The following is a 27,583-nucleotide window of genomic DNA, read 5'->3' as shown; positions in this document are numbered from 1 at the left end:
GATCGAGCACGGTGGCCAAAATGTAGTGCTCTGATTTCAACAGATTGACCACCCGTGATTCCTTGTTAAGCGAATTAAGGGCTGCATCCACAAGTCCCACATGCCTAGCGGAATCGCTCCCTTTTAGCTCCTTCTTCAATGCCTCCAGCTTCTTCTGCAAAAGCCTGATGAGGGGAATGACCTGACTCAGGCTGGCAGTGTCTGAACTGACTTCACGTGTGGCAAGTTCAAAGGGCATCAGAACCTTGCACAACGTTGAAATCATTCTCCACTGCACTTGAGACAGGTGCATTCCACCTACTATATCGTGCTCAATTGTATAGGCTTGAATGGCCTTTTGCTGCTCCTCCAACCTCTGAAGCATATAGAGGGTTGAATTCCACCTCGTTACCACTTCTTGCTTCAGATGATGGCAGGGCAGGTTCAGTAGTTTTTGGTGGTGCTCCAGTTTTCTGTACGTGGTGCCTGTACGCCGAAAGTGTCCCGCAATTCTTCTGGCCACCGACAGCATCTCTTGCACGCCCCTGTCGTTTTTTAAAAAATTCTGCACCACCAAATTCAAGGTATGTGCAAAACATGGGACGTGCTGGAATTTGCCCATATTTAATGCACACACAATATTGCTGGCGTTGTCCGATGCCACAAATCCACAGGAGAGTCCAATTGGGGTAAGCCATTCCGCGATGATCTTCCTCAGTTGCCGTAAGAGGTTTTCAGCTGTGTGCGTATTCTGGAAAGCGGTGATACAAAGCGTAGCCTGCCTAGGAAAGAGTTGGCGTTTGCGAGATGCTGCTACTGGTGCCGCCGCTGCTGTTCTTGCGGCGGGAGTCCATACATCTACCCAGTGGGCTGTCACAGTCATATAGTCCTGACCCTGCCCTGCTCCACTTGTCCACATGTCCGTGGTTAAGTGGACATTGGGTACAACTGCATTTTTTAGGACACTGGTGAGTCTTTTTCTGACGTCCGTGTACATTCTCGGTATCGCCTGCCTAGAGAAGTGGAACCTAGATGGTATTTGGTAACGGGGGCACACTGCCTCAATAAATTGTCTAGTTCCCTGTGAACTAACGGCGGATACCGGACGCACGTCTAACACCAACATAGTTGTCAAGGACTCAGTTATCCGCTTTGCAGTAGGATGACTGCTGTGATATTTCATCTTCCTCGCAAAGGACTGTTGAACAGTCAATTGCTTACTGGAAGTAGTACAAGTGGGCTTACGACTTCCCCTCTGGGATGACCATCGACTCCCAGCGGCAACAACAGCAGCGCCAGCAGCAGTAGGCGTTACACGCAAGGATGCATCGGAGGAATCCCAGGCAGGAGAGGACTCGTCAGAATTGCCAGTGACATGGCCTGCAGGACTATTGGCATTCCTGGGGAAGGAGGAAATTGACACTGAGGGAGTTGGTGGGGTGGTTTGCGTGAGCTTGGTTACAAGAGGAAGGGATTTACTGGTCAGTGGACTGCTTCCGCTGTCACCCAAAGTTTTTGAACTTGTCACTGACTTATTATGAATGCGCTGCAGGTGACGTATAAGGGAGGATGTTCCGAGGTGGTTAACGTCCTTACCCCTACTTATTACAGCTTGACAAAGGGAACACACGGCTTGACACCTGTTGTCCGCATTTCTGGTGAAATACCTCCACACCGAAGAGCTGATTTTTTTGGTATTTTCACCTGGCATGTCAACGGCCATATTCCTCCCACGGACAACAGGTGTCTCCCCGGGTGCCTGACTTAAACAAACCACCTCACCATCAGAATCCTCCTGGTCAATTTCCTCCCCAGCGCCAGCAACACCCATATCCTCCTCATCCTGGTGTACTTCAACACTGACATCTTCAATCTGACTATCAGGAACTGGACTGCGGGTGCTCCTTCCAGCACTTGCAGGGGGCGTGCAAATGGTGGAAGGCGCATGCTCTTCACGTCCAGTGTTGGGAAGGTCAGGCATCGCAACCGACACAATTGGACTCTCCTTGTGGATTTGGGATTTCAAAGAACGCACAGTTCTTTGCGGTGCTTTTGCCAGCTTGAGTCTTTTCAGTTTTCTAGCGAGAGGCTGAGTGCTTCCATCCTCATGTGAAGCTGAACCACTAGCCATGAACATAGGCCAGGGCCTCAGCCGTTCCTTGCCACTCCGTGTGGTAAATGGCATATTGGCAAGTTTACGCTTCTCCTCCGACAATTTTATTTTAGGTTTTGGAGTCCTTTTTTTACTGATATTTGGTGTTTTGGTTTTGACATGCTCTGTACTATGCCATTGGGCATCGGCCTTGGCAGACGACGTTGCTGGCATTTCATCGTCTCGGCCATGACTAGTGGCAGCAGCTTCAGCACGAGGTGGAAGTGGATCTTGATCTTTCCCTAATTTTGGAACCTCAACATTTTTGTTCTCCATATTTTAATAGGCACAACTAAAAGGCACCTCAGGTAAACAATGGAGATGGATGGATTGGATACTAGTATACAATTATGGACGGGCTGCCGAGTGCCGACACAGAGGTAGCCACAGCCGTGAACTACCGCACTGTACTGTGTCTGCTGCTAATATATAGACTGGTTGATAAAGAGATAGTATACTCGTAACTAGTATGTATGTATAAAGAAAGAAAAAAAAACCACGGTTAGGTGGTATATACAATTATGGACGGGCTGCCGAGTGCCGACACAGAGGTAGCCACAGCCGTGAACTACCGCACTGTACTGTGTCTGCTGCTAATATATAGACTGGTTGATAAAGAGATAGTATACTCGTAACTAGTATGTATGTATAAAGAAAGAAAAAAAAACCACGGTTAGGTGGTATATACAATTATGGACGGGCTGCCGAGTGCCGACACAGAGGTAGCCACAGCCGTGAACTACCGCACTGTACTGTGTCTGCTGCTAATATATAGACTGGTTGATAAAGAGATAGTATACTCGTAACTAGTATGTATGTATAAAGAAAGAAAAAAAAACCACTGTTAGGTGGTATATACAATTATGGACGGGCTGCCGAGTGCCGACACAGAGGTAGCCACAGCCGTGAACTACCGCACTGTACTGTGTCTGCTGCTAATATATAGACTGGTTGATAAAGAGATAGTATACTCGTAACTAGTATGTATGTATAAAGAAAGAAAAAAAAACCACGGTTAGGTGGTATATACAATTATGGACGGGCTGCCGAGTGCCGACACAGAGGTAGCCACAGCCGTGAACTACCGCACTGTACTGTGTCTGCTGCTAATATATAGACTGGTTGATAAAGAGATAGTATACTCGTAACTAGTATGTATGTATAAAGAAAGAAAAAAAAACCACGGTTAGGTGGTATATACAATTATGGACGGGCTGCCGAGTGCCGACACAGAGGTAGCCACAGCCGTGAACTACCGCACTGTACTGTGTCTGCTGCTAATATATAGACTGGTTGATAAAGAGATAGTATACTCGTAACTAGTATGTATGTATAAAGAAAGAAAAAAAAACCACGGTAAGGTGGTATATACAATTATGGACGGGCTGCCGAGTGCCGACACAGAGGTAGCCACAGCCGTGAACTACCGCACTGTACTGTGTCTGCTGCTAATATAGACTGGTTGATAAAGAGATAGTATACTACTAATATTATATACTGGTGGTCAGGTCACTGGTCACTAGTCACACTGGCAGTGGCACTCCTGCAGCAAAAGTGTGCACTGTTTAATTTTAATATAATATTATGTACTCCTGGCTCCTGCTATAACCTATAACTGGCACTGCAGTAGTGCTCCCCAGTCTCCCCCACAATTATAAGCTGTGTGAGCTGAGCAGTCAGACAGATATATAATATATATAGATGATGCAGCACACTGGCCTGAGCCTGAGCAGTGCACACAGATATGGTATGTGACTGACTGAGTCACTGTGTGTATCGCTTTTTTCAGGCAGAGAACGGATATATTAAATAAACTGCACTGTGTGTCTGGTGGTCACTCACTATATAATATATTATGTACTCCTGGCTCCTGCTATAACCTATAACTGGCACTGCAGTAGTGCTCCCCAGTCTCCCCCACAATTATAAGCTGTGTGAGCTGAGCAGTCAGACAGATATATATAATATTATATATAGATAATAGATGATGCAGCACACTGGCCTGAGCCTGAGCAGTGCACACAGATATGGTATGTGACTGAGTCACTGTGTGCTGTGTATCGCTTTTTTCAGGCAGAGAACGGATTATAAATAAAAGTGGTGGTCACTGGTCACTATCAGCAAAACTCTGCACTGTACACTACTGAGTACTCCTAATGCTCCCCAAAATTAGTAAATCAAGTGTCTCTCTAATCTATTCTAATTCTAAACGGAGAGGACGCCAGCCACGTCCTCTCCCTATCAATCTCAATGCACGTGTGAAAATGGCGGCGACGCGCGGCTCCTTATATAGAATCCGAGTCTCGCGATAGAATCCGAGCCTCGCGAGAATCCGACAGCGTCATGATGACGTTCGGGCGCGCTCGGGTTAACCGAGCAAGGCGGGAAGATCCGAGTCGCTCGGACCCGTGAAAAAAAACATGAAGTTCTGGCGGGTTCGGATTCAGAGAAACCGAACCCGCTCATCTCTACTTTTTAGTGGTACTTGTATTATCAGAAATATGCAAAACATTTTTCATTGCCTCAATCATGTAACGTGTGGCCCTACTGGAAGTCACATTTGTCTCATCATCGTCGACACTGGAGTCAGTATCCGTGTCTGTGTCTGCCATCTGAGGTAACGGGCGTTTTAGAGCCCCTGATGGCGTTTGAGACCCCTGGACAGGCACAAGCTGAGTAGCCGGCTGTCTCATATCGTCAACTGTCTTTCGTAAAGAGCTGACATTGTCACGCAATTCCTTCCATAAGCTCATCCACTCAGGTGTCGACTCCCTAGGGGGTGACAACTCTATTATAGGCAATTGCTCCGCCTCCATCTCATTTTCCTCCTCAAACATGTCGACACAATCGTACCGACACACCGCACACACACAGGGAATGCTCTGATAGAGGACAGGACCCCACTAGCCCTTTGGGGAGACAGAGGGAGAGTATGCCAGCACACACCAGAGCGCTATATATAGACAGGAATACCACTATATAACGTGCTTTTCCCTTTATAGCTGCTGTTATTATCAAACTGCGCCAAATTAGTGCCCCCCCCTCTCTTTTTTACCCTTTTCTGTAGTGCAGGACTGCAGGGGAGAGTCAGGGAGACGTCCTTCCAGCGGAGCTGTGATGGAAAATGGCGCCCGTGTGCTGAGGAGATAGGCTCCGCCCCCTTCTCGGCGGCCTTTTCTCCCGCTTTTTGGTGAATTCTGGCAGGGGTTAAAATACATCCATATAGCCCTGGGGGTTATATGTGGTGTATTTTCGCCAGCCAAGGTGTTTTACATTGCTGCTCAGGGCGCCCCCCCCCCTAGCGCCCTGCACCCTCAGTGACCGGAGTGTGAAGTGTGCCTGAGGAGCAATGGCGCACAGCTGCAGTGCTGTGCGCTACCTTGTTGAAGACTGATGTCTTCTGCCGCCGATTTTTCCGGACCTCTTCTTGCTTCTGGCTCTGTAAGGGGGCCGGCGGCGCGGCTCTGGGACCGGACTCCGAGGCTGGGCCTGTGTTCGGTCCCTCTGGAGCTAATGGTGTCCAGTAGCCTAAGAAGCCCAAGCTGGCTGCAAGCAGGCAGGTTCGCTTCTTCTCCCCTTAGTCCCTCGATGCAGTGAGCCTGTTGCCAGCAGGTCTCACTGAAAATAAAAAACCTAAAACTAAACTTTCACTAAGAAGCTCAGGAGAGCCCCTAGTGTGCACCCTTCTCGGCCGGGCACAAAAATCTAACTGAGGCTTGGAGGAGGGTCATAGGGGGAGGAGCCAGTGCACACCAGGTAGTCCTAAAGCTTTACTTTTGTGCCCAGTCTCCTGCGGAGCCGCTATTCCCCATGGTCCTTACGGAGTTCCCAGCATCCACTAGGACGTCAGAGAAAATTTTTTTTTTCACACAGGCAGTCTAACACCTAAAGTATAGCTATGATATAGACTTACCATTGTTAAATCTCTTTCTGCAAGGTACATTGGTTCCACAGGGAAAACATCAGGGTGTAGATATGGATCTTGATCCACAGGCACCAACAGGCTAAAGCTTTAGACTGTCCCAAGATGCATTGGGGCCTCCTCTATAACCCCACCTCCAGGCACTGGAGCTCAGTTTCGTTAACCAGTCCAACGTAGGAGCAGGTAAAAGAGAAGGCAGATGTCAGTCACATAGAACCACGTTCTCACTACAAGAGAAGGGACCAGCGGCAAATGCCATACAAACCCATAGACGTTAGGTGCGTCAGGGCGGGCGCCCTGTGGAACCAATGTACCTCGCAGAAAGAGATTTAACAATGGTAAGTCTACCATAAATCTCCTTTTCTGCAGTAGGGTACATTGGTTTCCACAGAGAAAACATGAGAGATGTCCTAAAGCAGTTCCTCATGGGAGGGAATGCGCCGTAGCGGGTATGAGTACCCGGCGTCCAAAGAAAGCATCCTGGGAGGCAGAAGTCAAGGGCATAGAACCTAATTAACGTATTCACTGAGGACCACGTAGCCGCCTTGCACAATTGTTCAGCAGACGCTCCTCGGCGGGCCGCCCAAGAAGGTTCAACAGACCGAGTAGAATGAGCTTTAATAGCAGCAGGAGCTGGAAGACCAGCCTGTGCATATGTTTGTGTAATCACCATTCCAATCCATCTGGCCAATGTTTACTTGTTCGCAGGCCAGTCACGTTTGTGAATACCAAAAAGTACAAAAAGAGTATCTGACGTAATAGAGGAAGTCCTCTCCACGTATGTATGGAGAGCCCGTACCACATCCAAAGCCCGCTCTTTGGAGGGCAAACCAGAAGAGATAAAAGCCAGAACCACAATCTCTTGGTTAAGACGGAAAGATGACACCACCTTAGGTAGATAACCAGGGCGATTTGTAAGAGCTGCCCGGTCACCGTGAAAAATCAGAAAAGGTGGACGACAGGACAAAGCGCCTAAGTCAGACACCCTCCTGGCCGAGGCAATAGCCAGTAGGAACAGGACCTTGACCATGAGCCATGTAAGGTCCACTGACTTAAGAGGTTCAAATGGAGACTCTTGCATGGTATTCAGGACAACAGACAGATCCCATTGAGCAACAGAAGGGAACATAGGGAGGCTGAATCCATAAAACACCCTGAGTGAAAGTATGAACATCAGGAATAGAAGCAATTTTTCTCTGAGACCACACCGACAAGGCAGAGATATGAACCTTGAGGGAGGCCAGACAAAGGCCTAAGCCAGGGCCTTGTTGCAGAAAAGCCAGAAGTCTGCAAGTTCTGAATTTGTATGCATCATAAGTTTTATCATCATCGGGTGAAGTAAGAATTCCAGACCTTGTAATAAATCCGCACAGATGCCGGTTTGCGGGTCTACTGCATAGTTTGGATAACCGCCTCGGAGAATCCTTTAGCCCTTAGGAATGAAGCTTCAAGAGCCACGCCGTCAAAGCCAGTTTGGCCAGGTCCGGGGAGACACAAGGGCCCTGAACGAGGAGGTCTGGGCGTTGAGGAAGTAGAAGACCCCGCAGGTCTGAGAACCAATCCCGTCTGGGCCATGCTGGAGCGACTAGAAGTAGTATTCCTACTTCTCGTTTGAACTTCCGTAGAACCCTGGGCAGAAGTGACACTGGAGGGAACACGTATGGAATTGCCAATGCATCCACCATCACTGCTTAAAGATCCCTGGTTCTTGATCTGAAGACCGGAACTTTGTGATTGTGTCGAGATGCCATCAGGTCTACATCTGGTAGGCCCCACTTGTCCACTGGGAGTTGAATGACTTCCTGAGGAAGACTCCACTCTCCGGCATGCACGTCCTGCTGACTGAGGACACCCGGAATGAACACTGCTGATATTGCTGGCAGATGGTGTACCGCCTAATGAAGGATTGTTGACACTTCCATCATTGCCATGTGGCTTCGTGTGCCACCTTGATGATTTAGGTGTGCCACCGTGCTGGCGTTGTCTGACCGTACTTGAACAGGCCTGTTTTCTAACATAGGCAGGGAACACTGCCCGCAATTCCAAATATTTATCGGGAGGAGTAATTCCTCCTTGGTCCACCGACCCTGGAAAAAGTGTTGCTCCAACACCGCGCCCCATTCCCTCAGACTGGCGTCCGTAGTGAGAAGGACCCAGTTGGCGATCCAAAAGGGATGGCCCCTGCTTAACTGCTGGTCCTGTAGCCATGAGATCAGCGACAGACGAACTTCCGGAGTCCAAGAGATCATGTGAGATCTGATCCGGTGAGGTAGGCCATCCCACTTGGAAAGGATTAACCTCTGCAGAGGGCGGGAATGAAATTGAGCATACTCTACCATGTTGAAAGCCAACATCAGCAGGCCTAGTACTTGCATCGCTGAGTGTATGGACACTCTTGGGCGAGAGAGGAAGTATCTAATCCTGTCCTGAAGCTTCAGGACCTTCTCTGGAGACAGAAACAGCTGTTGACTGTGTGTGTCCAGGTGCACCATGCTCCAAGCAGGGACCAGTGAGGACTTCTTCCAATTGATGAGCCACCCGTGGGCTTTTAAGAAGTTTTCTGTCAGTTGTAGATGACTGAGGAGGATATCATGGGAGTTTGCAGGATCAGCAAGTCGTCCAGATATGGCAGGATCCTGACTTCCTGGCGACAGAGATGAGCCATCATCACGGCCATAACCTTGGTGAAGATCCGAGGAGCCGTGGCCAGTCCAAACAGTAGAGCCTGGAACTGATAGTGCAGGTTGCCAATAGCAAACCGCAGATATTGCTGATGCGATATGGCAATAGGTATATGCAGGTAAGCCACTTGTATATCCAGGGATACCATATAATCACGGGATTCCATGGCCAGTACAATTGAGCACAGTGTTTCCATACGGAACTTGGATACTCTCACAAACTTGTTCAGTGATTTGAGGTTGAGTATAGGCCGGAAAGACCCATTGGGTTTCGGTACTAGAAACAGGGTCGATTAGTATCCTCTGCCTCTTTGGGATAGAGGTACCGGCACCACCACTCCTGTATCCAGGAGGGAACTCACAAGCAATTGTAGAGCTTGCGCCTTTAACGGATCCAAAGGGATAACCGTTGTGCAAAACTGGCGAGGGGGACCCCTCTTGAAAAAGACTGTCTACCCATGAGAGACAACTTCTCGCACCCATGCATCTGAAGTGGTCATTAACCAGACCTAGGCGAATCGCAGAAGTCAGCCTCCCACCCTGGGGACTCCCAGGGGGAGGCCTGTCCCGTCATGCAGCAGGCTTGTCATATTTAGATGCAGACAGACGGGCTGCCCAGGATTGTTAGGCCTTGGGTTTAGTGGTTTTTGGGAGCACAAGATAATCTTAGGTATGTCTGACCTTCGCTTTCCCTTGAGGCCGAAAGCAGGGAAAAGTGGTACCTTTTCCCTCTGAGCAGAAGGAGTAGCAGTTGAGAGAAAGGTAGATAGTAGTCGCCGCTCCAGACCCAATTTTTAATAAGGTCTTCCCCAAATAGGATATCCCCAGTAAAGGGAAATATCTACAAGGACTTCTGGAGTCCAGTTCCACCTTCCATGACCTCAACCACAGAATACGGAGAGCCAGGACAGATGTATTTGACGTCTTGGTAGCCGACACACCCGCCTCAGGGGACGCCTCCTGTGTAAAAAAAGGTGGCGGTGGTATTGTGAGACAGGGAATGTCTGGCATTGTCAGATATATCCTCTGGCAGCTCATCCTCTAATGCCTGATCCAGTCATCAATCTACTTTGCAGCCCCAAGAGGATGCAATTGTAGTCTATGTACAACACCTGTAAGGGAGTAATAGACTTCAGGCGTCCCTCCACACACTTATCTGTCGGTTCCTACATTTGAGGGGACAGTGGTGACAGGCAGAGTGAACGGCACCCGAAATGGGCAACACATTAGTTCACTAGTAGTGAATTACCCACTTGTTATATAACTCTGCAGGGAGAGGATAGCAAGCTAATGTCCGTTGCGGACAGGGGGAATGTCTTTCTAGGACTAGACCAGGGGTCTTGTCGGATGTCCACTTAAAGGTAAGATTGTGGTAATAGAGTTTTAATTACCTTCTGACGTGTGAACATACCAGTTTGCTTAACCAAAGTAAGGGAATCCACTGATCAGTGATTTGAAGGATTTGCTTACTAGTAGCCCCAAGGGCAGTGGCATAATTTAGCAATGAAGAATCCTTGTCAGAAACACCTAATATAGGAACAGACAAGGCAGCATATTCCCCCTCTCTTCAGATAAAATATCGGAGAGATCACTGGATAGGGAGGAGGAAGCAGCCCGCTTTAGAAGACCCAGAGACACGAGAGTGACCTGGCATTGAGTTTTGCCTGATTAAGGAATGAGTCAACCACTGCAACCTGTGAGGCAAAAATTTTCTCGCCCAAAGCGGAGTAACCATAGGGAAATCAGTGACTGTAATGTAACAGGTTGGTTCTAATTGGTTACAGAAGCTGCGGACTAACTGGGAGATGTATGAGACATAGTACACAGACCATTACACAACACTCCCCCCTCAGGTAAATCCGTTGCGCATGCTCTGCAAGATGCAGGAGCGTTCCCAGATTTACTGCCCTACATGTTAGACATTATACACAAATGCAACAGAGAGTGGTTTAGTAGGATGAAGCCAGACAGAGTACAATACCTGCTAATAAATCCGGTAGCATGTGTCACACAGCCTGGATCTCCTTGAAAAAGACCTCAGTTTAGAGGTGGAAACGCGTTGAAAGCGGGGGACATTGAAATTTGGCCGCCAGCATGACAGTGGCAAGGTGAAACCCAGACAAGCTGATTCAGCGTTGGTATAAGATCTGTGGGAGCCCGGGACTCACATTACACATGCTGTTACTGAACTGCTTTGCCAGTTCTTTGCTTCTGGTAATTTCATTTAATCACAGTCATTAAGGCTAACATCTGTTACATGTTGTTGTGTGTGGAGCCTTTTATGTGATTCGTTCATGTGCTATTGGTTTTAGACACAGATTAATAAATTGTACTTCACTATATGCAACTCCGTTTTACTTTTGGGTGGATACGAGTTTGTACTGCTGACATATATTGGAGGATCATATGTATGGGACATCAACCAATCAGTAGCGCCAGATAAGTTTACCCTTCTCTTTGTTTTTGTACTATATGAAAACATATAAATATATATATATAACAATGCACGGTCTGAGACCGGATGTATATATCAGGATACTCGTACAATATATTCTGGCACAGGTACACTTGTTCTTAACTAACACTGTCTTAATATTGACATGTTGAAAACGTAAGTGTTTGTAAAACCATGGCGCTGATGTACAGGCGGGTTTACAAGAAAGACCTTGCCCTGCAGTCCCGGAGACCAGTCGCAGCTATTTTAGAAAATACTAGTCTTAATAAAGTGGACATTAACATATCCGACCTGTACTCCTCTGCCCTGGTGGATATAGTGGGGTCCCTGCTCTGATACAGTGTCCACGCCAGCATCGCAGTCCGTCTCCATAGACTGCGACCGGAACGCGATTTAATGGCGGGTCCTGCCTGGGAGACTCTCTTACCACCTCCCTTCTGTAACAGCCACGCCAACCAGAAGAGCGTATGCGACCGTGTGCCTAAAGCTGGAGCGTCTACGCCACAAGTATCCGAGAACAGAGCCAGCGGGAGTATTCGACGCCACCGGGGAGGTGACGGAGCCGCGGCACAGAAGGTCACCCTGACATGTAAGTGATGCGGCCCTTGAAGTCTTCTAAAAGCTGTTTCAGGGCTGTCCAGTGCAGCCCCCCTGTTAAGTGACCTGCTTCTGCAGGCACCAACTCGAAACTGAGCTCCAGTGCCTGGGGGCGGCGTTATAAAGGAGGCCCCAATGCATCTTGGGATAGTCTAAAGCTTTACCCTATTGGTGCCTCTGGATCAAGATCCATCTCTACACCCTGTGGAAAGTAACTAATGTACCCTGCTGCAGAAAAATACATTTTTTTTCGTATGTATTTAGTTACATGCCTCTTAATTTCTCCTCTGTTATCGTGCAGCCCACACTGGATGTAATGGTGGCTGTTCCGAAAAAGGTATCCGGGCTCTAGGTCGACCATGGAAAGGTCGGCAATCATTCCAATTGTAAAGCGCAACGTAATCTGCTGCGCTATATAAGAAACTGTTAATAATTAATAATAATTAGATGAACCATGGTTGACATGCATTAGGTCGACATAGACAAAAGTCAACATGGTTAATAGGGCAACATGTGACAGGTCAACAGTGGTTATGGCCAAAAGGTCAACATACATATGGTAGTCACCGCTTTTTGGGGGTTTATAGCATGTTAATCAACTTTTCATACTTTATTATCCACGTGGATTATAATTGGGAATACAAACCTGTGCTCGGCACCTAGGGGTCATTCCGAGTTGATCGCTCGCTAGCAGTTTTTAGCAGCCGTGCAAACGCTATGCCGCCGCCCACTGGGAGTGTATTTTAGCTTAGCAGAAGTGCGAACGGTTGTATCACAGAGCGGCTACAATTTTTTATTGTGTAGTTTCAGAGTAGCTCAAAACCTACTCAGCGCTTGCGATCACTTCAGACTATTCAGTTCCGGATTTGACGTCACAAACCCGGCCAGCATTCGCTCTGCCACGCCTGCGTTTTTCCGCACACTCTCTGAAAACGGTCAGTTGCCACCCAGAAATGCCCACTTCATGTCAATCACTCAGCGGCAAGCAGTGTCACTGAAATGCATCGCTAGACCCTGAGCAAAACTACATCGTTCGTTGTGCCCATACGTCGCGGCATGTGCATTGCGCCACATATGCATGCGCAGAACTGCCATTTTTTAGCCTGATCGCTGCGCTGCAAACAAATGCAGTTAGCGATCAACTCGGAATGACCCCCCTTGTCCGAAGCATGTTTAGTGTTATGAGCCACCTGAGGGGATGCGGTACACTAAGTGGACTTCCACTTGCTTTGACAGCGAAAACAACACAAAAAACCTTAAAAATGGTGCATCAACCTTTTGTCATGTTGACCTTTTCATGTGTCGACCTTTTGACCCTGTCAAACTTTCCTACTTTCAACCTTTTCATGTGTCGACCTTTTGACCCTTTCAGCCTAATGCATATCGACCATTAGTAGTCGACCTAATGACTGCAGACCTTTTCCATGTAAATCTGCTGATCCATACTTATTCAGAAACAGTATTTACAGTATATAGGGGGTAATTCCAAGTTGATCGCAGCAGGAATTTTGTTAGCAGTTGGGCAAAACCATGTGCACTGCAGGGGAGGCAGATATAACATGTGCAGGAAGAGTTAGATTTGGGTGGGTTATTTTATTTCTGTGCAGGGTAAATACTGGCTGCTTTATTTTTACACTGCAAATTAGATTGCAGATTGAACACACCACACCCAAATCTAAGGGTGTGTACACACGGTGAGATTCGGACTTAACCAATTCTCACTGTGCGACGGGGGCCGGGTCGGCACTTAGCCAGTATCGCAAGCACATAATAAGTGTGCTTGCAATCCTGGTACTGTGCGATTTTGGCTAAGTGTCAATCTTGACTATCTCTTCTATAGAGATAGTCAAGATTGACTTGCCTGCACAGTCTATTTTTTCTGCCGATGCCAGCCGCGCGGGGCTGCGCATCGGCATCGGATCGGGATCGCAAGGTGACTGTCACCTTGCGATCTGCACTATCTTTTCTTTAGATTCTGACTATATAGTCAGAATCGGAAGAAAAGATCTCACCGTGTGTACACACCTTAACTCTCTCTGCACATGTTATATCTGCCTCCCCTGCAGTGCACATGGTTTTGCCCAACTGCTAACAAAATTCCTGCTGCGATCAACTTGGAATTACCCCCATAGATAAGAGAAGGTTCTTTTTTTGAGAAACATTGTGCCATCTCTAGTCATGATGCCCCAGCTTTTATAATAACATTGCAATGCTACACAGGGTCCTGTATGGCAATGTGGCATCTCTTTATTATTGCGAAAATATTTGCTCAGAATAATAGAAGGATTTAGATATTTTATTTGCACCGCCTGTAATATTACTCACAGTCAGTTGTGGCATGTCATCCAGAAGGGTTGGCATTAAGCCCTGTACTGTTTTAGTTTCCTGTTTGTTTGCTGTATACAGCGGGCTGTGGTATCGGCAGCACCATTGGTGTTGCAGTTATTATGTATCTTCTGCATTCACAGGACCCTACAGAGATCTCTTCCCAAGACATTTCAATAAATTGACCAAAACAGGAAGTATACCTTAAAGCAGCATTTTTCAACCGTTGTGCCGCTGCACAGGGCGGTTCTCAAATGTGCCGCCAGAGATGCCCATCGTCACCTCACTCGGGCAGCGCTGGGATCTCCTGAGTTGCCCCAACGCAGCCGGATCGTGACCTGTGGAGACGCAGCGTGACTTCATAGGTCATGAACGCAACATCTCATTCCCCTCCGTCTGCCTCTGCCGTGTTGCTTCCTACTCGTCGCTGCTGCTCCCTGCTCCATGGCAGACACTCGTGCTGCTGGCGTTGGAATAGCTGCTGTAGGGGGTCAGTATTTTTATTTATTTTATTACATTAGGGGCCAATATTTGTAATTGCTGTGGGGGTCAATATGTGTCATTAGTGTGGGGGCCATTTTGTGTCATTAGTGTGGGGGCCATTATGTGTCATTAGTGTGGGGGCCAATGTGTGCCATTACTGTGGGGGCCAGTGCATGTTTTATTAATGTGGAGGGACAATGTGTGTCATTACTGTGGGGGCCAGTGCATGTTTTATTAATGTGGAGGGACAATGTGTGTCATTACTGTGGGGGCCAGTACATTTGTTTTATTAATGTGGAGGCACAATGTGTAATTACTGTGGGGACAGTGTGTTTAAATGCTGTGGAGGAAAATGTGTTTTTATTACTGTAAGGGGGCCAGTGTATTTGTTTTATTACTGCGGGGGCCAATGCATTTAATATATGTTGATATTTGTTATTATATATTTTTGATGGTGTGCCTCAGCTTTTTGAAATCTTGTTTAGCGTGCCGCAACTATAAAAAGGTTGAAAATCAATGCCTTAAAGAATAAAGATGCTCAAAAGAGTCTAGCCGATTTGAAATTCAATCAAATTGCATCGGCTTGATGGGCACAAATTCCTGGTTTTAAGCTTCCTGCTTGTGTTTGCTATTTACAGTTTGCAGATCAAGTTTAAAATTTGCATTAAAGGTAGTGTTTAAATGTCTATTTAAAATGTACTTACTTTTTTCTATTTTAGTTTTTTTTAAATGTAAACTCTAACACAATTGCTTTTGAAGTTTGCTGTTCGTATTTGATATTCAACATTTCACAATTAAAAACCTCAGAAAAGTGCAAAATGTCTAACCATCATATGGATTCATTTTGAACTGATTTGAACATTGTCAAAAGATTTGAATGTGGTTGAACCAGTGCTACTTCTAATTTAGTTACATTTCTTTCAAACAACCTAAAATTGTAGAAATCATAGCAAATGTTAAATATTACAAGTGTTTAGCAAAGCTGGCTTAAGAAAGGATATGTGGCTGGATTGACCATCTCTATTAATGATTGGAGAAGTAAGCAGTGGCTTCACCTGTCGTTTTACCATTGCACTCTCATTTTAAGGCACAACAAACAAAAACAGCAAAAGTGGGTGAGCAGACAAACGTATTGTATGTTTAAGGTGATAGGTGTATATAAAGCCACTTGAACTTTTCATACTGTATAATACTCTTAACTGGAATGCACTGGAAAACGTTTTACTGTTCTTGGTTACATAGAAACAGAATTTGACGGCAGATAAGAACCACTTGGCCCATCTAGTCTGCCCCTTTTACTTTTTATCCTTAAGGTAATCTCAACCCTTTTTGAACCTTAATTCTTTGTAAGGATATTCATATGCCTATCCCAAGCATGTTTAAATTGCTCTACAGTCTTAGCCTCTACCACCTCTGATGGGAGGCTATTCCACTTATCCACTACCCTTTCTGTGAAGTAATTTTTCCTTAAATTTCCCCTGAACCTGCCTCCCTCCAGTTTCAGTGTATGTCCTCGAGTTCTAATACTTCTCTTCCTTTGAAGAATGTTTCCCTCCTGAACTTTGTTAAAACCTTTGGTATATTTGAAAGTTTCTATCATGTCTCCCCTTTCCCTTCTCTCCTCCATACTATACATGTTAAGATCTTTTAGCCTTTCCGGGTAAGTTTTGTGATGTAGGCCATGCACCATTTTAAGTTTCCCTTCTTTGCACACTCTAATGTATTTATATCCTTCTGGAGATATGGGGGTATATGCAATTGCGGTCGAATTCCCGAAATTGTCGAAAAACTGGACTTTTTCGCCCCCAAAAAAAATTCGACAATGCAATTCAGTACTTTCCGTCAAAAAAACGGACTTTCAAAATTCGACTTTTTGAAATTCGACATTTGTCAAATTCGACTTTTCTGCAATGGTACAAATGCGGCAATTCGACAAAAGTATATGCAATTGAAGTTTTGAAATTCGACAACAGTGCTTTTAGACAGTAAATTCATCATTTTCAATCCGCCACACTTTGGTGGGTGAATCTAATAAAAAAAATTTAAAACGTTTTTTTTTTGGTGTTTTTTTTATTGGTAATAGCATATCTATTTATATTAGACGGGATTAGGTACTTGGTTTGTCTTTTTGGGAGGCACAAGTATTATTTATATATTTTTACAAATATTATTATTATTATTTTTTTTATAAATGGAATGGTAAAATCCCGGAAAAAAATGGCGTGTGGTCCCCCCTCCAAAGCATAACCAGCCTCGGGCTCTTCGAGCTGGTCCTGGTTCTAAAAATCCGGGGAAAAAATGGCCAGGGGATCCCCCGTATTTTTAAAACCAGCACCGGGCTCTGCACCTGGTGCTGGTGCAAAAAATATGGGGGACAAAAAGAGTAGGGGTCCCCCGTATTTTTTACACCAGCATCGGGCTCCACTAGCTGGACAGATAATGCCACAGCCGGGGGTCACTTTTATACAGAGCCCTGCGGCCGTGGCATTAAATATCCAACTAGTCACCCCTGGCTGGGGTACCCTGGGGGAGTGGGGACCCCTTCAATCAAGGGGTCCCCCCCCAGCCACCCAAGGGCCAGGGGTGAAGCCCGAGGCTGTCCCCCCCATCCAAGGGCTGCGGATGGGAGGCTGATAGCCTTGAGAAAATGTAAAGAATATTGTTTTTTCCTATAGTACTACAAGTCCCAGCAAGCCTCCCCCACAAGCTGGTACTTGGAGAACCACAAGTACCAGCATGCGGGAGAAAAACAGGCCCGCTGGTACCTGTAGTACTACTGGAAAAAAAATACCCAAATAAAAACAGGAGACACACACCTTGAGAGTAAAACTTTATTGCACACCTGCCGACACACACATACTTACCTATGTTGACCCGCCGACTGCCACGTCTCCTGATCCGACGATCCGGGGTACCTGTGAATAAAATTATACTCACCTCAATCCAGTGTCCAGATATAAATCCTCGTACTTGGCAAAACAAATAAACGAACACCCGTACCAGCGGACTGAAAGGGGTCCCATGTTTTCACATGCAACCCCTTTCCCCGAATGCAGAGACCCCCCCCGTGACTGCTGTCACAGAAAGGTCTCTTAAGCCAATCAGCGAGTGCAACGTCCTGGCACTCTGCTGATTGGCTGCACGTCTGAGCTGTCAGACAGCGCATTGCAAAGCCTCTCCATTATACTCAATGGTGGGAACTTTGCGTCAGCGGTGAGGTCACCCGCGGTCAGCGGCTGACCGCGGGAAACCCCACCGCTGACGGCAAAGTTCCCACCATTGAAAGTAATGGAGAGGCTTTGCGATGAGCTGTCTGAGGTCACACGCGCATACAGCCAATCAGGTGAGTGCAACGAAGTAGCGCTTCCTGATTGGCTGAAGGGACCTGTGTGACAGGAGTCACGTGGGGTCCCGGCATTCGGGGAAAGGGGTCCCATGTGAAAACATGGGACCCCTTTCAGTCCGCTGGTACGGGTGTTCATTTATTTGTTTTGCCAAGTACGAGGATTTATATCTGGACACTGGATTGAGGTGAGTATAATTTTATTCACAGGTACCCCGGATCGTCGGATCAGGAGATGTGGCAGTCGGCGGGTCAACATAGGTAAGTATGTGTGTGTCGGCAGGTGTGCAATAAAGTTTTACTCTCAAGGTGTGTGTCTCCTGTTTTTATTTGGGTATTTTTTTTCCAGTAGTACTACAGGTACCAGCGGGCCCGTTTTTCTCCCGCATGCTGGTACTTGTGGTTCTCCAAGTACCAGCTTGCGGGGGAGGCTTGCTGGGACTTGTAGTACTACAGGAAAAAACAATATTCTAGACATTTTCTCAAGGCTATCAGCCTCCCATCCGCAGCCCTTGGATGGGGGGGACAGCCTCTGGCTTCACCCCTGGCCCTTGGGTGGCTGGGGGGGGACCCCTTGATTGAAGGGGTCCCCACTCCCCCAGGGTACCCCGGCCAGGGGTGACTAGTTGGATATTTAATGCCACGACCGCAGGGCGCTGTATAAAAGTGACCCCCGGCTGTGGCATTATCTGTCCAGCTAGTGGAGCCCGATGCTGGTGTAAAAAATACGGGGGACCCCTACTCTTTTTGTCCCCCATATTTTTTGCACCAGGCGCAGAGCCCGGTGCTGGTTTTAAAAATACGGGGGATCCCCTGGCCATTTTCCCCCCGGATTTTTAGAACCAGGACCAGCTCGAAGAGCCCGAGGCTGGTTATGCTTTGGAGGGGGGACCCCACACCATTTTTTTCTGTGTTTTTCCCCGTTTTTACCTGTTTTTAAAAAAACGGAACAAAATCCGTCAAATCGGCCGTTTTTCAGCAGCGGGACTGTCGAATACGTTTTTTATTGAATATGGTCAATTTCGGCACCCACTTGCCGAAATTAGACTGTCGAACTGAAAAACGGCCAAAAAATTGCCGCGATTCACCGCTAATTGCATATACCCCATGGTCTCCAGAACTGGACACAGTATTCCAGATGAGGACGCACCAATGACCTATACAGTGGCATTATTACTTCTCTTTTCCTGCTACTGATTCCTCTTCCTATGCAACCAAGCATCTGACTTGCCTTTCTCATTCCTTTGTTGCATTGCTTTCCTGCCTTTAAGCCACTTGAAATAGTGACTCCTAAATCCCTTTCCTCCTCAGTAGTTTCCATTATAGTACCCTTGATACTATATTTAGCCTTTGGGTTTTTGAGACCCAAGTGCATGATTTTGCATTTTTTAGCATTGAACTGTAGTTGCCATGTTCTTGACCATTTTTCAAGTCTAGCTAGGTCATCAATCATTTGTTTTACCCCCATGGTGTGTCTACCCTGTTGCATATCTTTGTATCATCTGCAAAAAGGCATACTTTCCCTTCAATACCATTTGCAATGTCACCAACAAAGATATTAAAGAGAACTGGTCAAAGTACAGATCCCTGGGGTACTCCACTGGTAACATTTCCCTCCATAGATTGCACTCCATTTACTACAACTGTCTGTTTCCTATCCTGCAACCAGTTTCTTATCCATTTAACTATTTTATAATCCACCCCCACACTTTCAAGTTTATTTAGCAGTCTGCGATGTGGAACAGTGTCAAATGCCTTACTAAAGTCTAGATAAACTACATCTACAGCTCCCCTTTGATCTGTTATTTTCATCACAGAGTCAAAAAAGCCAATAAGATTTGTTTGGCATGATCTCCCACCAGTAAATCCATGCTGTTTTGGATCCTGTAAGTTGTTAGATTTAAGATATTCCACAACTCTTTCTTTTAGTAGTTTTTCCATTACTTTCCCTACTACTGATGTAAGGCTTACTGGTCTGTAGTTAAACTCATACGGAGGATGAGATGTGAGGAGGGCTTGATAGGCGTCGGGCAGCGATTGATGTGTGACGGCAAGGACGGAGATGCTAGAGGCAGCTGGAAAGAAGAGATGGGGAAGACGTGTTTCACCCGTGTCCCGGGCTTGATCACTTCCATTGATTCAGGGTTCGTCCCTGTCTAACATTGGCAGTAGATCCATCTTATCTCTGATATTCTTTGGATACTATGTAATTCGTGAACTCTCATCAGTGATTCCAGCAGCATCGGATCATCAGTTATTACCATCTCTACTATCATACCACACTGGTAACGCCCAAAACCGTCCGATCTTGGAAGCTAATCTATGTAGGGCTGGGTCAGTACTCAAGTGGGTGACCCTTGAGGAATACTCAGTTTAGTAGAGAATAGACTGGCCTATTATGCTCAGAGTCTAACACTGACAGCAGATTCACTCTACCATCTCATTTCTTACTTTGTCATCTCTTTTCCCCACGACAGCTGGGCACATTACGCCATCAGGCACCTCAACCATACTATAATTGGGCTAGGGCACTTAAGGTGTCGTACCTGTCACGCAAATAGGTTGGTTTTATCCCCCACAAAGAATTTGGACATCGGCAGCTGGAATTTATCATGCTAGTTTTAGCATTTAATGATTATTGATTATATTATAGTATTGCACTATTCTATTTAACATCAGCTAATTTAATGCTACTAAGTTTATTTGTTTGATTACTATTTTTGATGCCATTTGACCACCGAACATATTTTACTGCTGTAATAATAAAAGTTAATTTTTATATCAATTTTCCCTTTTTCTCATACGTTAATTTAGTCAAGAGTGCGCCCACAAAAGAGTCTCTTTTTTCTCCTTCTGTTGTCTCTAGTTGCCATTGACTCAGGGTGCACCACCAAATTTAAATTAAGAAAACAAGGTTTTCTTTATATCTTTCTATTTTGGTTATTATATTTATTTGTGATACCTATTTCATACCGGTGCGGTATTCCCTCCAAGATATTTACACCTCCAAACATACATACTTACCTATGTTCACACGAGGCTCGGTCCTCTTCTCCATGTAGAATCCTAGGGGTACCTGGGAAAAAAATTATACTCACATAATCCAGTATACCTTCTGTTCTTTGTATAATCCACATACTTGGCAAAACAAAAAAACGGAAACCCGACCACGCACTGAAAGGGACCCCATGTTTACACATGGGACCAGGGACGTGCAGTCAGGGGAGGCAGTACCTCCCCTGTCATTTTCCCCTGTCATTAATGATTACAATAATATAAAGAAAATACTTATGACACATATTCTGTGTTCTAAGTATATGCTTTATATTATTGGAATGATTTGTACATTTTAAAACAGGTTGCAATTTGTTTTGGAGGCACCGAGAGCGGTGCCTCCTGCGCATAATGTTAAAGGGCCGGATGTGGGGGGCGGGCAGGGGTGGCGGCCAAGGAGAGGGCTGTAAAAGCCCATTCCAAAAAGCATGATAAGCGGCACCAGTGTGAGTGCATCAGTGACAGGGGCATGCTTTCAGCACATATGAAAGCACGCCCCTGTCACTGCTGCAAATATGATTGGGCACCAGAATTTAAGCCCACCCTGTGGACCAGCCTACCGATCACCGATCAACCCCGGCCTGCGGCTTTTCTCCCAACTCTCCATTCCTCCGGCGAGCCAGACCCTGGTGGCCTCTGCTCCCCTGACCTCCGTGACTACGCGGCTGCTGAATTCACCACCCCCCCCGCTCGGCGCCGCCGCTCATCACTCCCCGGCCGCAGGCGCCGCTCATCACCGCCCCCCCCCCCCCCCCCCCCGCTCATCATTCTCTTCTTGCCGCTCATCACCCCCAGCCCCCATCCCCGCCGGCGCCGCTCAGTAATCATCACATCTACCCCCCCCCCCCCGCTCATCACCCTCTTCTCGCCGCTCATCACCCCCAGCCCCCGTCAGCGCCGCTCATCAGCACCGCTCACTACTCATCACATCCCCCCGCTCATCACCCTCTTTTCGCCGCTTATCACCCCCGTCGCCCCCCCCCCCCCCCCGCTCACCACCGCCGGCACCGCTCACTGATCATCACCTCCCCTCCCGCTCATCACCCTCATTTCACTACTCATCACCCCCAGCCCCCGTCCCTGCCGCTCATTACATCACCGCCCTCATCACCAACAGACCCCCCCCTCCGTTCATCACAGCTACTCATTGCCATTGCTCATCACCCCCCCTCATCATTCAGTGTGCTATCATGTGAATTTCGGCTCATTCAATGTGCTACAAGGTGAATTTCGGCTAATTCAGTGTGCTACAATGTGACTGTCGGCTCATTCAGTGTGTTATAATGTTAATGTCGGCTCATTCAGTGTGCTATAATGTGAATTTCGGCTCATTCAGTGTGTTACAATGTGAATTTTGGCTCATTCAGTGTGCTACAATGTGAATTTTGGCTCATTCAGTGAGCTACAATGTGAATTTCGGCTCATTCAGTGAGCTACAATGTGAATTTCGGCTCATTCAGTGTGCTATAATGTGAATGTTGGCTCATTCAGTGTGCTACAAGGTGAATGTCGGCTCATTCAGTGTGCTATAATGTGAATTTCGGCTCATTCAGTGTGCTACAATGTGAATTTCGGCTCATTCAGTGTGCTACAATGTGAATTTCGGCTCATTCAGTGTGCTATAATGTGAATTTCTGCTCATACGTGTGCTATAATGTGAATTCCGGGTCATTCAGTGTGCTACAATGTGAATGTCGGCTCATACCGTGTGCTACAAGGTGAATTTCGGCTCACTCAGTGTGCTATAATGTGTGTTTCGGCTCATTCAATGTGGTATAATGTGAAATGGGCACCAGTACTAGACAGTATAAGGGGTCCTACTATTGCGGTGTCTAAGGGGTATATGGTGTGGTAAACTACACGGAAGGACACGCCCCCTTGCGAGTGGCCACGCCCCCTTATCCAGAGCGCGCCTTTGGCGCGCACATAATTACAACCTTCACTCTTCCATATCCACACTTCAAAATTCCACTTCTATCACTGTGAGGGATGGTATCAAAATCCTGGCGCTTGAGAGGACGACGGTCAGAATACCGACAGCGTCATCCCGATGTGCAGGATCCCGACAACTGTTAGGGTAAAGCCTTAACTCTAATCTCCAACCCCCCCCTAACCCTCCCTGCCTGCAGCCTGTTCCTAAACTGCGCCAGGTAGAGCCCACTCCTAAACTGGTACTGCTGGCCAGGGATGACTCTGCTTGTCTCCAGCCTCCACCACAAGCAGCAGTTGTCCCGGCAGACCTGCTGCTGCTGGCGGAGAATGGAGGTGAGCAGATTCTGTCCCCATGCTGCCCAAAAGGAGGCTCCAGAATCTGCCCCCTACTGCTGTAGTGCTGGTAGGAGACACAAGCACAGCAGGCACTGCCAGGGGCGGTGATTACATGATATAGTGCTATGGATTGTATGAGGAAAGGGGGCCCCAAATCGGTGTGTTACTTTGGGCCCCATGAGGTCTAAACTCACCTCTGGCAGCGGCCATAGCGGCGGCTTTAGTGGGCATGCCTCACCAGCCACTGACCTCACCGCACGCCACTGCATGGGACCCCTTTCCCCGACTGACAGGACCCCCCCTGACTCCTGTCAAAGAGGGTCCCTTCTGCCAATCAGGGAGCGCCACATCGTGGCACCCTCCTGATTGGCTGTGTGCTCCTGTAGTGTCTGTGAGGCAGCACACGGCAGAGATACAATGTAGCGCCTATGCGCTCCATTGTATCCAATGGTGGAAACTTTGCGGTCAGCGGTGAGGTTACTTTCGGTCAACCGCTGACCGCAAAGTTCCCACCATTGGATACAATGGAGCGCATAGGCGCTACATTGTATCTCTGCCGTGTGCTGCCTCACAGACACTACAGGAGCACACAGCCAATCAGGAGGGTGCCACGACGTGGCGCTCCCTGATTGGCAGAAGGGACCCTCTTTGACAGGAGTCAGGGGGGGTCCTGGCAGTCGGGGAAAGGGGTCCCATGTGTAAACATGGGGCCCCTTTCAGTGCGTTGTCGGGTTTCCGTTTTTTTGTTTCGCCAAGTACGTGGATTATACAAAGAACAGAAGGTACACTGGATTATGCGAGTATAATTTTTTTTCACAGGTACCCCTAGGTACACAGACAGACAGACACAATATTCTACATGGAGAAGAGGACCGAGCCTCGTGTGAACATAGGTAAGCATGTATGTTTGGAGGTATGCATGTATGTAATAAACTTATACTGTCACGGTGTGTGTGTCCTGTTTTTTTGGGGGTATTTTTTTAGTAGTAGTACTACAGGTACCAGCGGGCCCGGTTTTCCACCGCATGCTGGTACTTGTGGTTCTCCAAGTACCAGCTTGCGGGGGAGGCTTGCTGGGACTTGTAGTACTGCTACTAAAAACAATATTCACATTTTTTTCAAAAGGCTTTCAGCCCCCCATCCGCCGCCCTTGGATGGGGGGGACAGCCTCGGGCTACACCCCTGGCCCTTGGGTGGCTGGAGGGGGGGGACCCCTTGATTAAGGGGTTCCCACTCCTCCAGGGTACCCCGGCCAGGGGTGACTAGTTGGGTATGTAATGCCAGGGCCGCCGGGACCAGTATAAAAGTGTCCCCCGGCTGTGGCATTATGTACCTGGCTAGTGGAGCCTGGTGCTGGTTTCAAAAATACGGGGGAACCCTACGCTTTTTGTCCCCCGTATTTTTGGAACCAGGACCAGGCGCAGAGCTCGGTGCTGGTTGATTAAATATGGGGGAACCCCTGTCATTTTTCCCCCCATATTTTTTCAACCTGGTCCGGCTCAAAGAGCAAGAGGCTGGTTTTGTTTAGGAGGGGGGACCCCACGCATTTTTTTCCTGACAATTTAACACTTTCCCACCCCTTCCCACTGATAAACATGCACGGATCTCATGGATCCGTGCATGCCTATCAGAACACGGTAAAAAAAAAGCAGGTCTGTTTTAAATCTGCTTTTTTTTACGATTTGTATTTTTTCACGGCAGTGTTCGTGAAATACACTTTTTAGTAAATTACCGAGTTGTATCAAAAAACAGTCGTATTTGACCGATGGTGTATTCATTCGTATTTTTTTTCTTTGACTTCCAAAAAAACACGAATGCCCTCATCACTGCCGAGATTTGAGTTTAGTAAATTCCCGAGATGACACTTTGAAGAAAAAACACCATCTCGGTCAAAATCGGGAGCTTAGTAAATATACCCCTCTGTCTTAAGTCTTATTATTCCTCCATTTGATTTTCTCCTTTCATTTATATACTTAAAAAAAAGTTTTGCCCCCTTTATCTACTGACTGGGCCATTTTCTCCTCAGCTTCTGCCTTTGCACGTCTGATCACTTTCTTAGCATCCTTCCGTCTGTCTAGATACACCTCTTTGTCTGATGTCCTGAGCCCATTTCTACAATATAAACATGTCCAATGTAGTAGTGAGCAACACACCTGTAAATATTCTGATTTATCTCTGTGTTAATTAGATGTCCATTTTTCTTCCATTCCACTTTTGGCTTAGGGGTACCTGTCACATTGCAAACCAATGTTGTTTGGAGGTTTATGATTGCTGTGACATTTCTTGGACCTGGATTTATGACTGGAGGATCTGTGAAAACAATTATTAGCAGCATGGAAATGCATTATTGTCACTGTAATGTGCCCATAAAGGGGTTACCCCCTTTTGGACTACACACCAATTAGGGCCTACCATTTGTATAGCAAATAATAAGGAGGCTCCCCTGTTTGTTCTGCTCTGTTGAAGTGGACAGATTGTGTCTTCCTGCACTGTGACCTTGAACTGATGCTATCACTTAAGTATAGATAACTATGGTGGTCATTCCAAGTTGTTCGCTCGCTAGCTACTTTTAGCAGCATTGCAAACGCTAGGCCGCCACCCTCTGGGAGTGTATCTTAGCTTAGCAGAATAGCGAACGAAAGATTAGCAGAACTGCTACTAAAAAAAATCATGCTGTTTCTGAGCAGGGGTGTATCTACCCATTGGCCAGGATGGCACTCGCCAGGGGCGCCAGCCAAGCAGGGGGCGCCGCCCGATGGTGCCATCCTCGATTAATGGGTGGAATCTCTTAAGGCGTAGTGTCTGGCAATACCTGGCGGAGGATTGCTCAGCAGGCAGGAGCTGGTGCCGGTGTCTGTGTCCAGCACCCCAATGCACTACAGGGAAGTGAATGCACTACAGAAACTGAAAATAAACTACAACTCCCAGCAACTCTTGCTGTCGTGAGCTCCTGGCGGCAAGGGCTGCTGGGAGCTGTAATTTATTTTCAGTTTCTTCATGTAGTTTGGTGTGGTGCAGGACCCTGGTGCAAGCTCCTGCCTGCTGAGAATTCCTCCGCCCTCCATCCCAGGCAGGGAGGGGGATGGGGACTATGGCTATGTGCTTGGGGAGGTGAGGGGCTATGTGCACGGAGGGGGACTATGGCTATCTATGCTGGCAGGGAACTATTGTTATGTGATGGGAGGGGAGGGGGGTGGGGTGGGGACTACTGTATGACTGTGTTGGGGAGGTGGAGACTACAGCTTTGTGCTTGGAGAGGTGGTGCTATGGCTATTTACTGGGAGGGGACTATGGCTATGTGCTGGGAGGGGGATGGGGACTATGACTATATGACTGTGGGGGCTTTTATGGCACTGTGGGGGCATTAGTGTATCTGGCACCATGGGGGCATATCTGGCACTGTGGGGGCATGTGTATCTGGCAATGTGGGGACATATCTGGCACTGTGGGGGCATATGTGTATCTTGCACTGTGGGGGCATATCTAGCACTGTGGGGGCATATCTAGAATCGTAGGGGCATATCTCGTACTGTGGGAGCATATGTGTATCTGGCACTGTGGGGAATATGTGTATCTGGCACTGTGGGGGCATATGTGTATCTGGCACTATGGGGGCATATGTGTATCTGGCACTATGGGGGACATATGTGTATCTGGCACTATGGGGGACATATGTGTATCTGGCACTATGGGGGGCATATGTGTATCTGGCACTGCACTACTGGAGGTCATATGTGTATCACACCCCTATTTTAATTGGCCACGCCCCATGTGGCATGTAGCCACGGTACGCGCACACAGTACCACTAAGATTTATTTTCTACTTGCACCACTGGGTAGTGCGCTGCACTGCACTTCTTTGCACTACTATTTGATTATACTGCCTGGCCTTGGGTGGCATTGCTTCCTCAGCGAGGCCAGGCACTGTTGATGTCTCTTCAGTGTTATAAGAATTACTGTGTGGGCATAATGTGTAAAGGGAACTGCTACTGTGTGGGCATAATGTGTATAAGGGTTATTACTGTGTAGCGTAATTTGAATCAGGGGTACTATTGTATGGTCATGCCCCTTTCCCACAAGATCATGTCCCTTTTTTGCACATGCACCTTCCCTATTTCAAATATGGGGGGCACCATTCCCTTACTTTGCCAGGGGCGCCCAGACCCCTGGATACACCCCTGTTTCTGAGTAGCTCCAGACCTACTCCTAGATTGCGATCAGCTCAGTCCGTTTAGTTCCTGGTTTGACGTCACAAACACACCCTGCGTTCAGCCAGCCACTCCCCCGTTTCTCTAGCCACTCCTGCGTTTTTGCCTGACACGCC

The 27,583-nt window shown here is 47.3% G+C and overlaps 1 protein-coding gene across 3 annotated transcripts in view; it reads right to left on the bottom strand.

Annotated features, from left to right (window-relative positions):
• HMCN1 (hemicentin 1) overlaps window positions 1–27,583 on the bottom strand; it is a 1,072,092-nt gene that overhangs the window by 380,748 nt on the left and 663,761 nt on the right. For all 3 annotated transcript variants that reach the window (XM_063940215.1, XM_063940214.1, XM_063940213.1), the window contains one exon: window positions 25,413–25,569. In XM_063940215.1, coding sequence (XP_063796285.1) covers window positions 25,413–25,569 — 157 coding nt within the window. The remainder of the gene's footprint in view (window positions 1–25,412; window positions 25,570–27,583) is intronic.

The sequence above is a fragment of the Pseudophryne corroboree genome, chromosome 9, assembly GCF_028390025.1.
Source record: "Pseudophryne corroboree isolate aPseCor3 chromosome 9, aPseCor3.hap2, whole genome shotgun sequence".
NCBI classification, from domain to species: domain Eukaryota; kingdom Metazoa; phylum Chordata; class Amphibia; order Anura; family Myobatrachidae; genus Pseudophryne; species Pseudophryne corroboree.
This window is presented reverse-complemented; position numbering and strand designations above follow the sequence as displayed.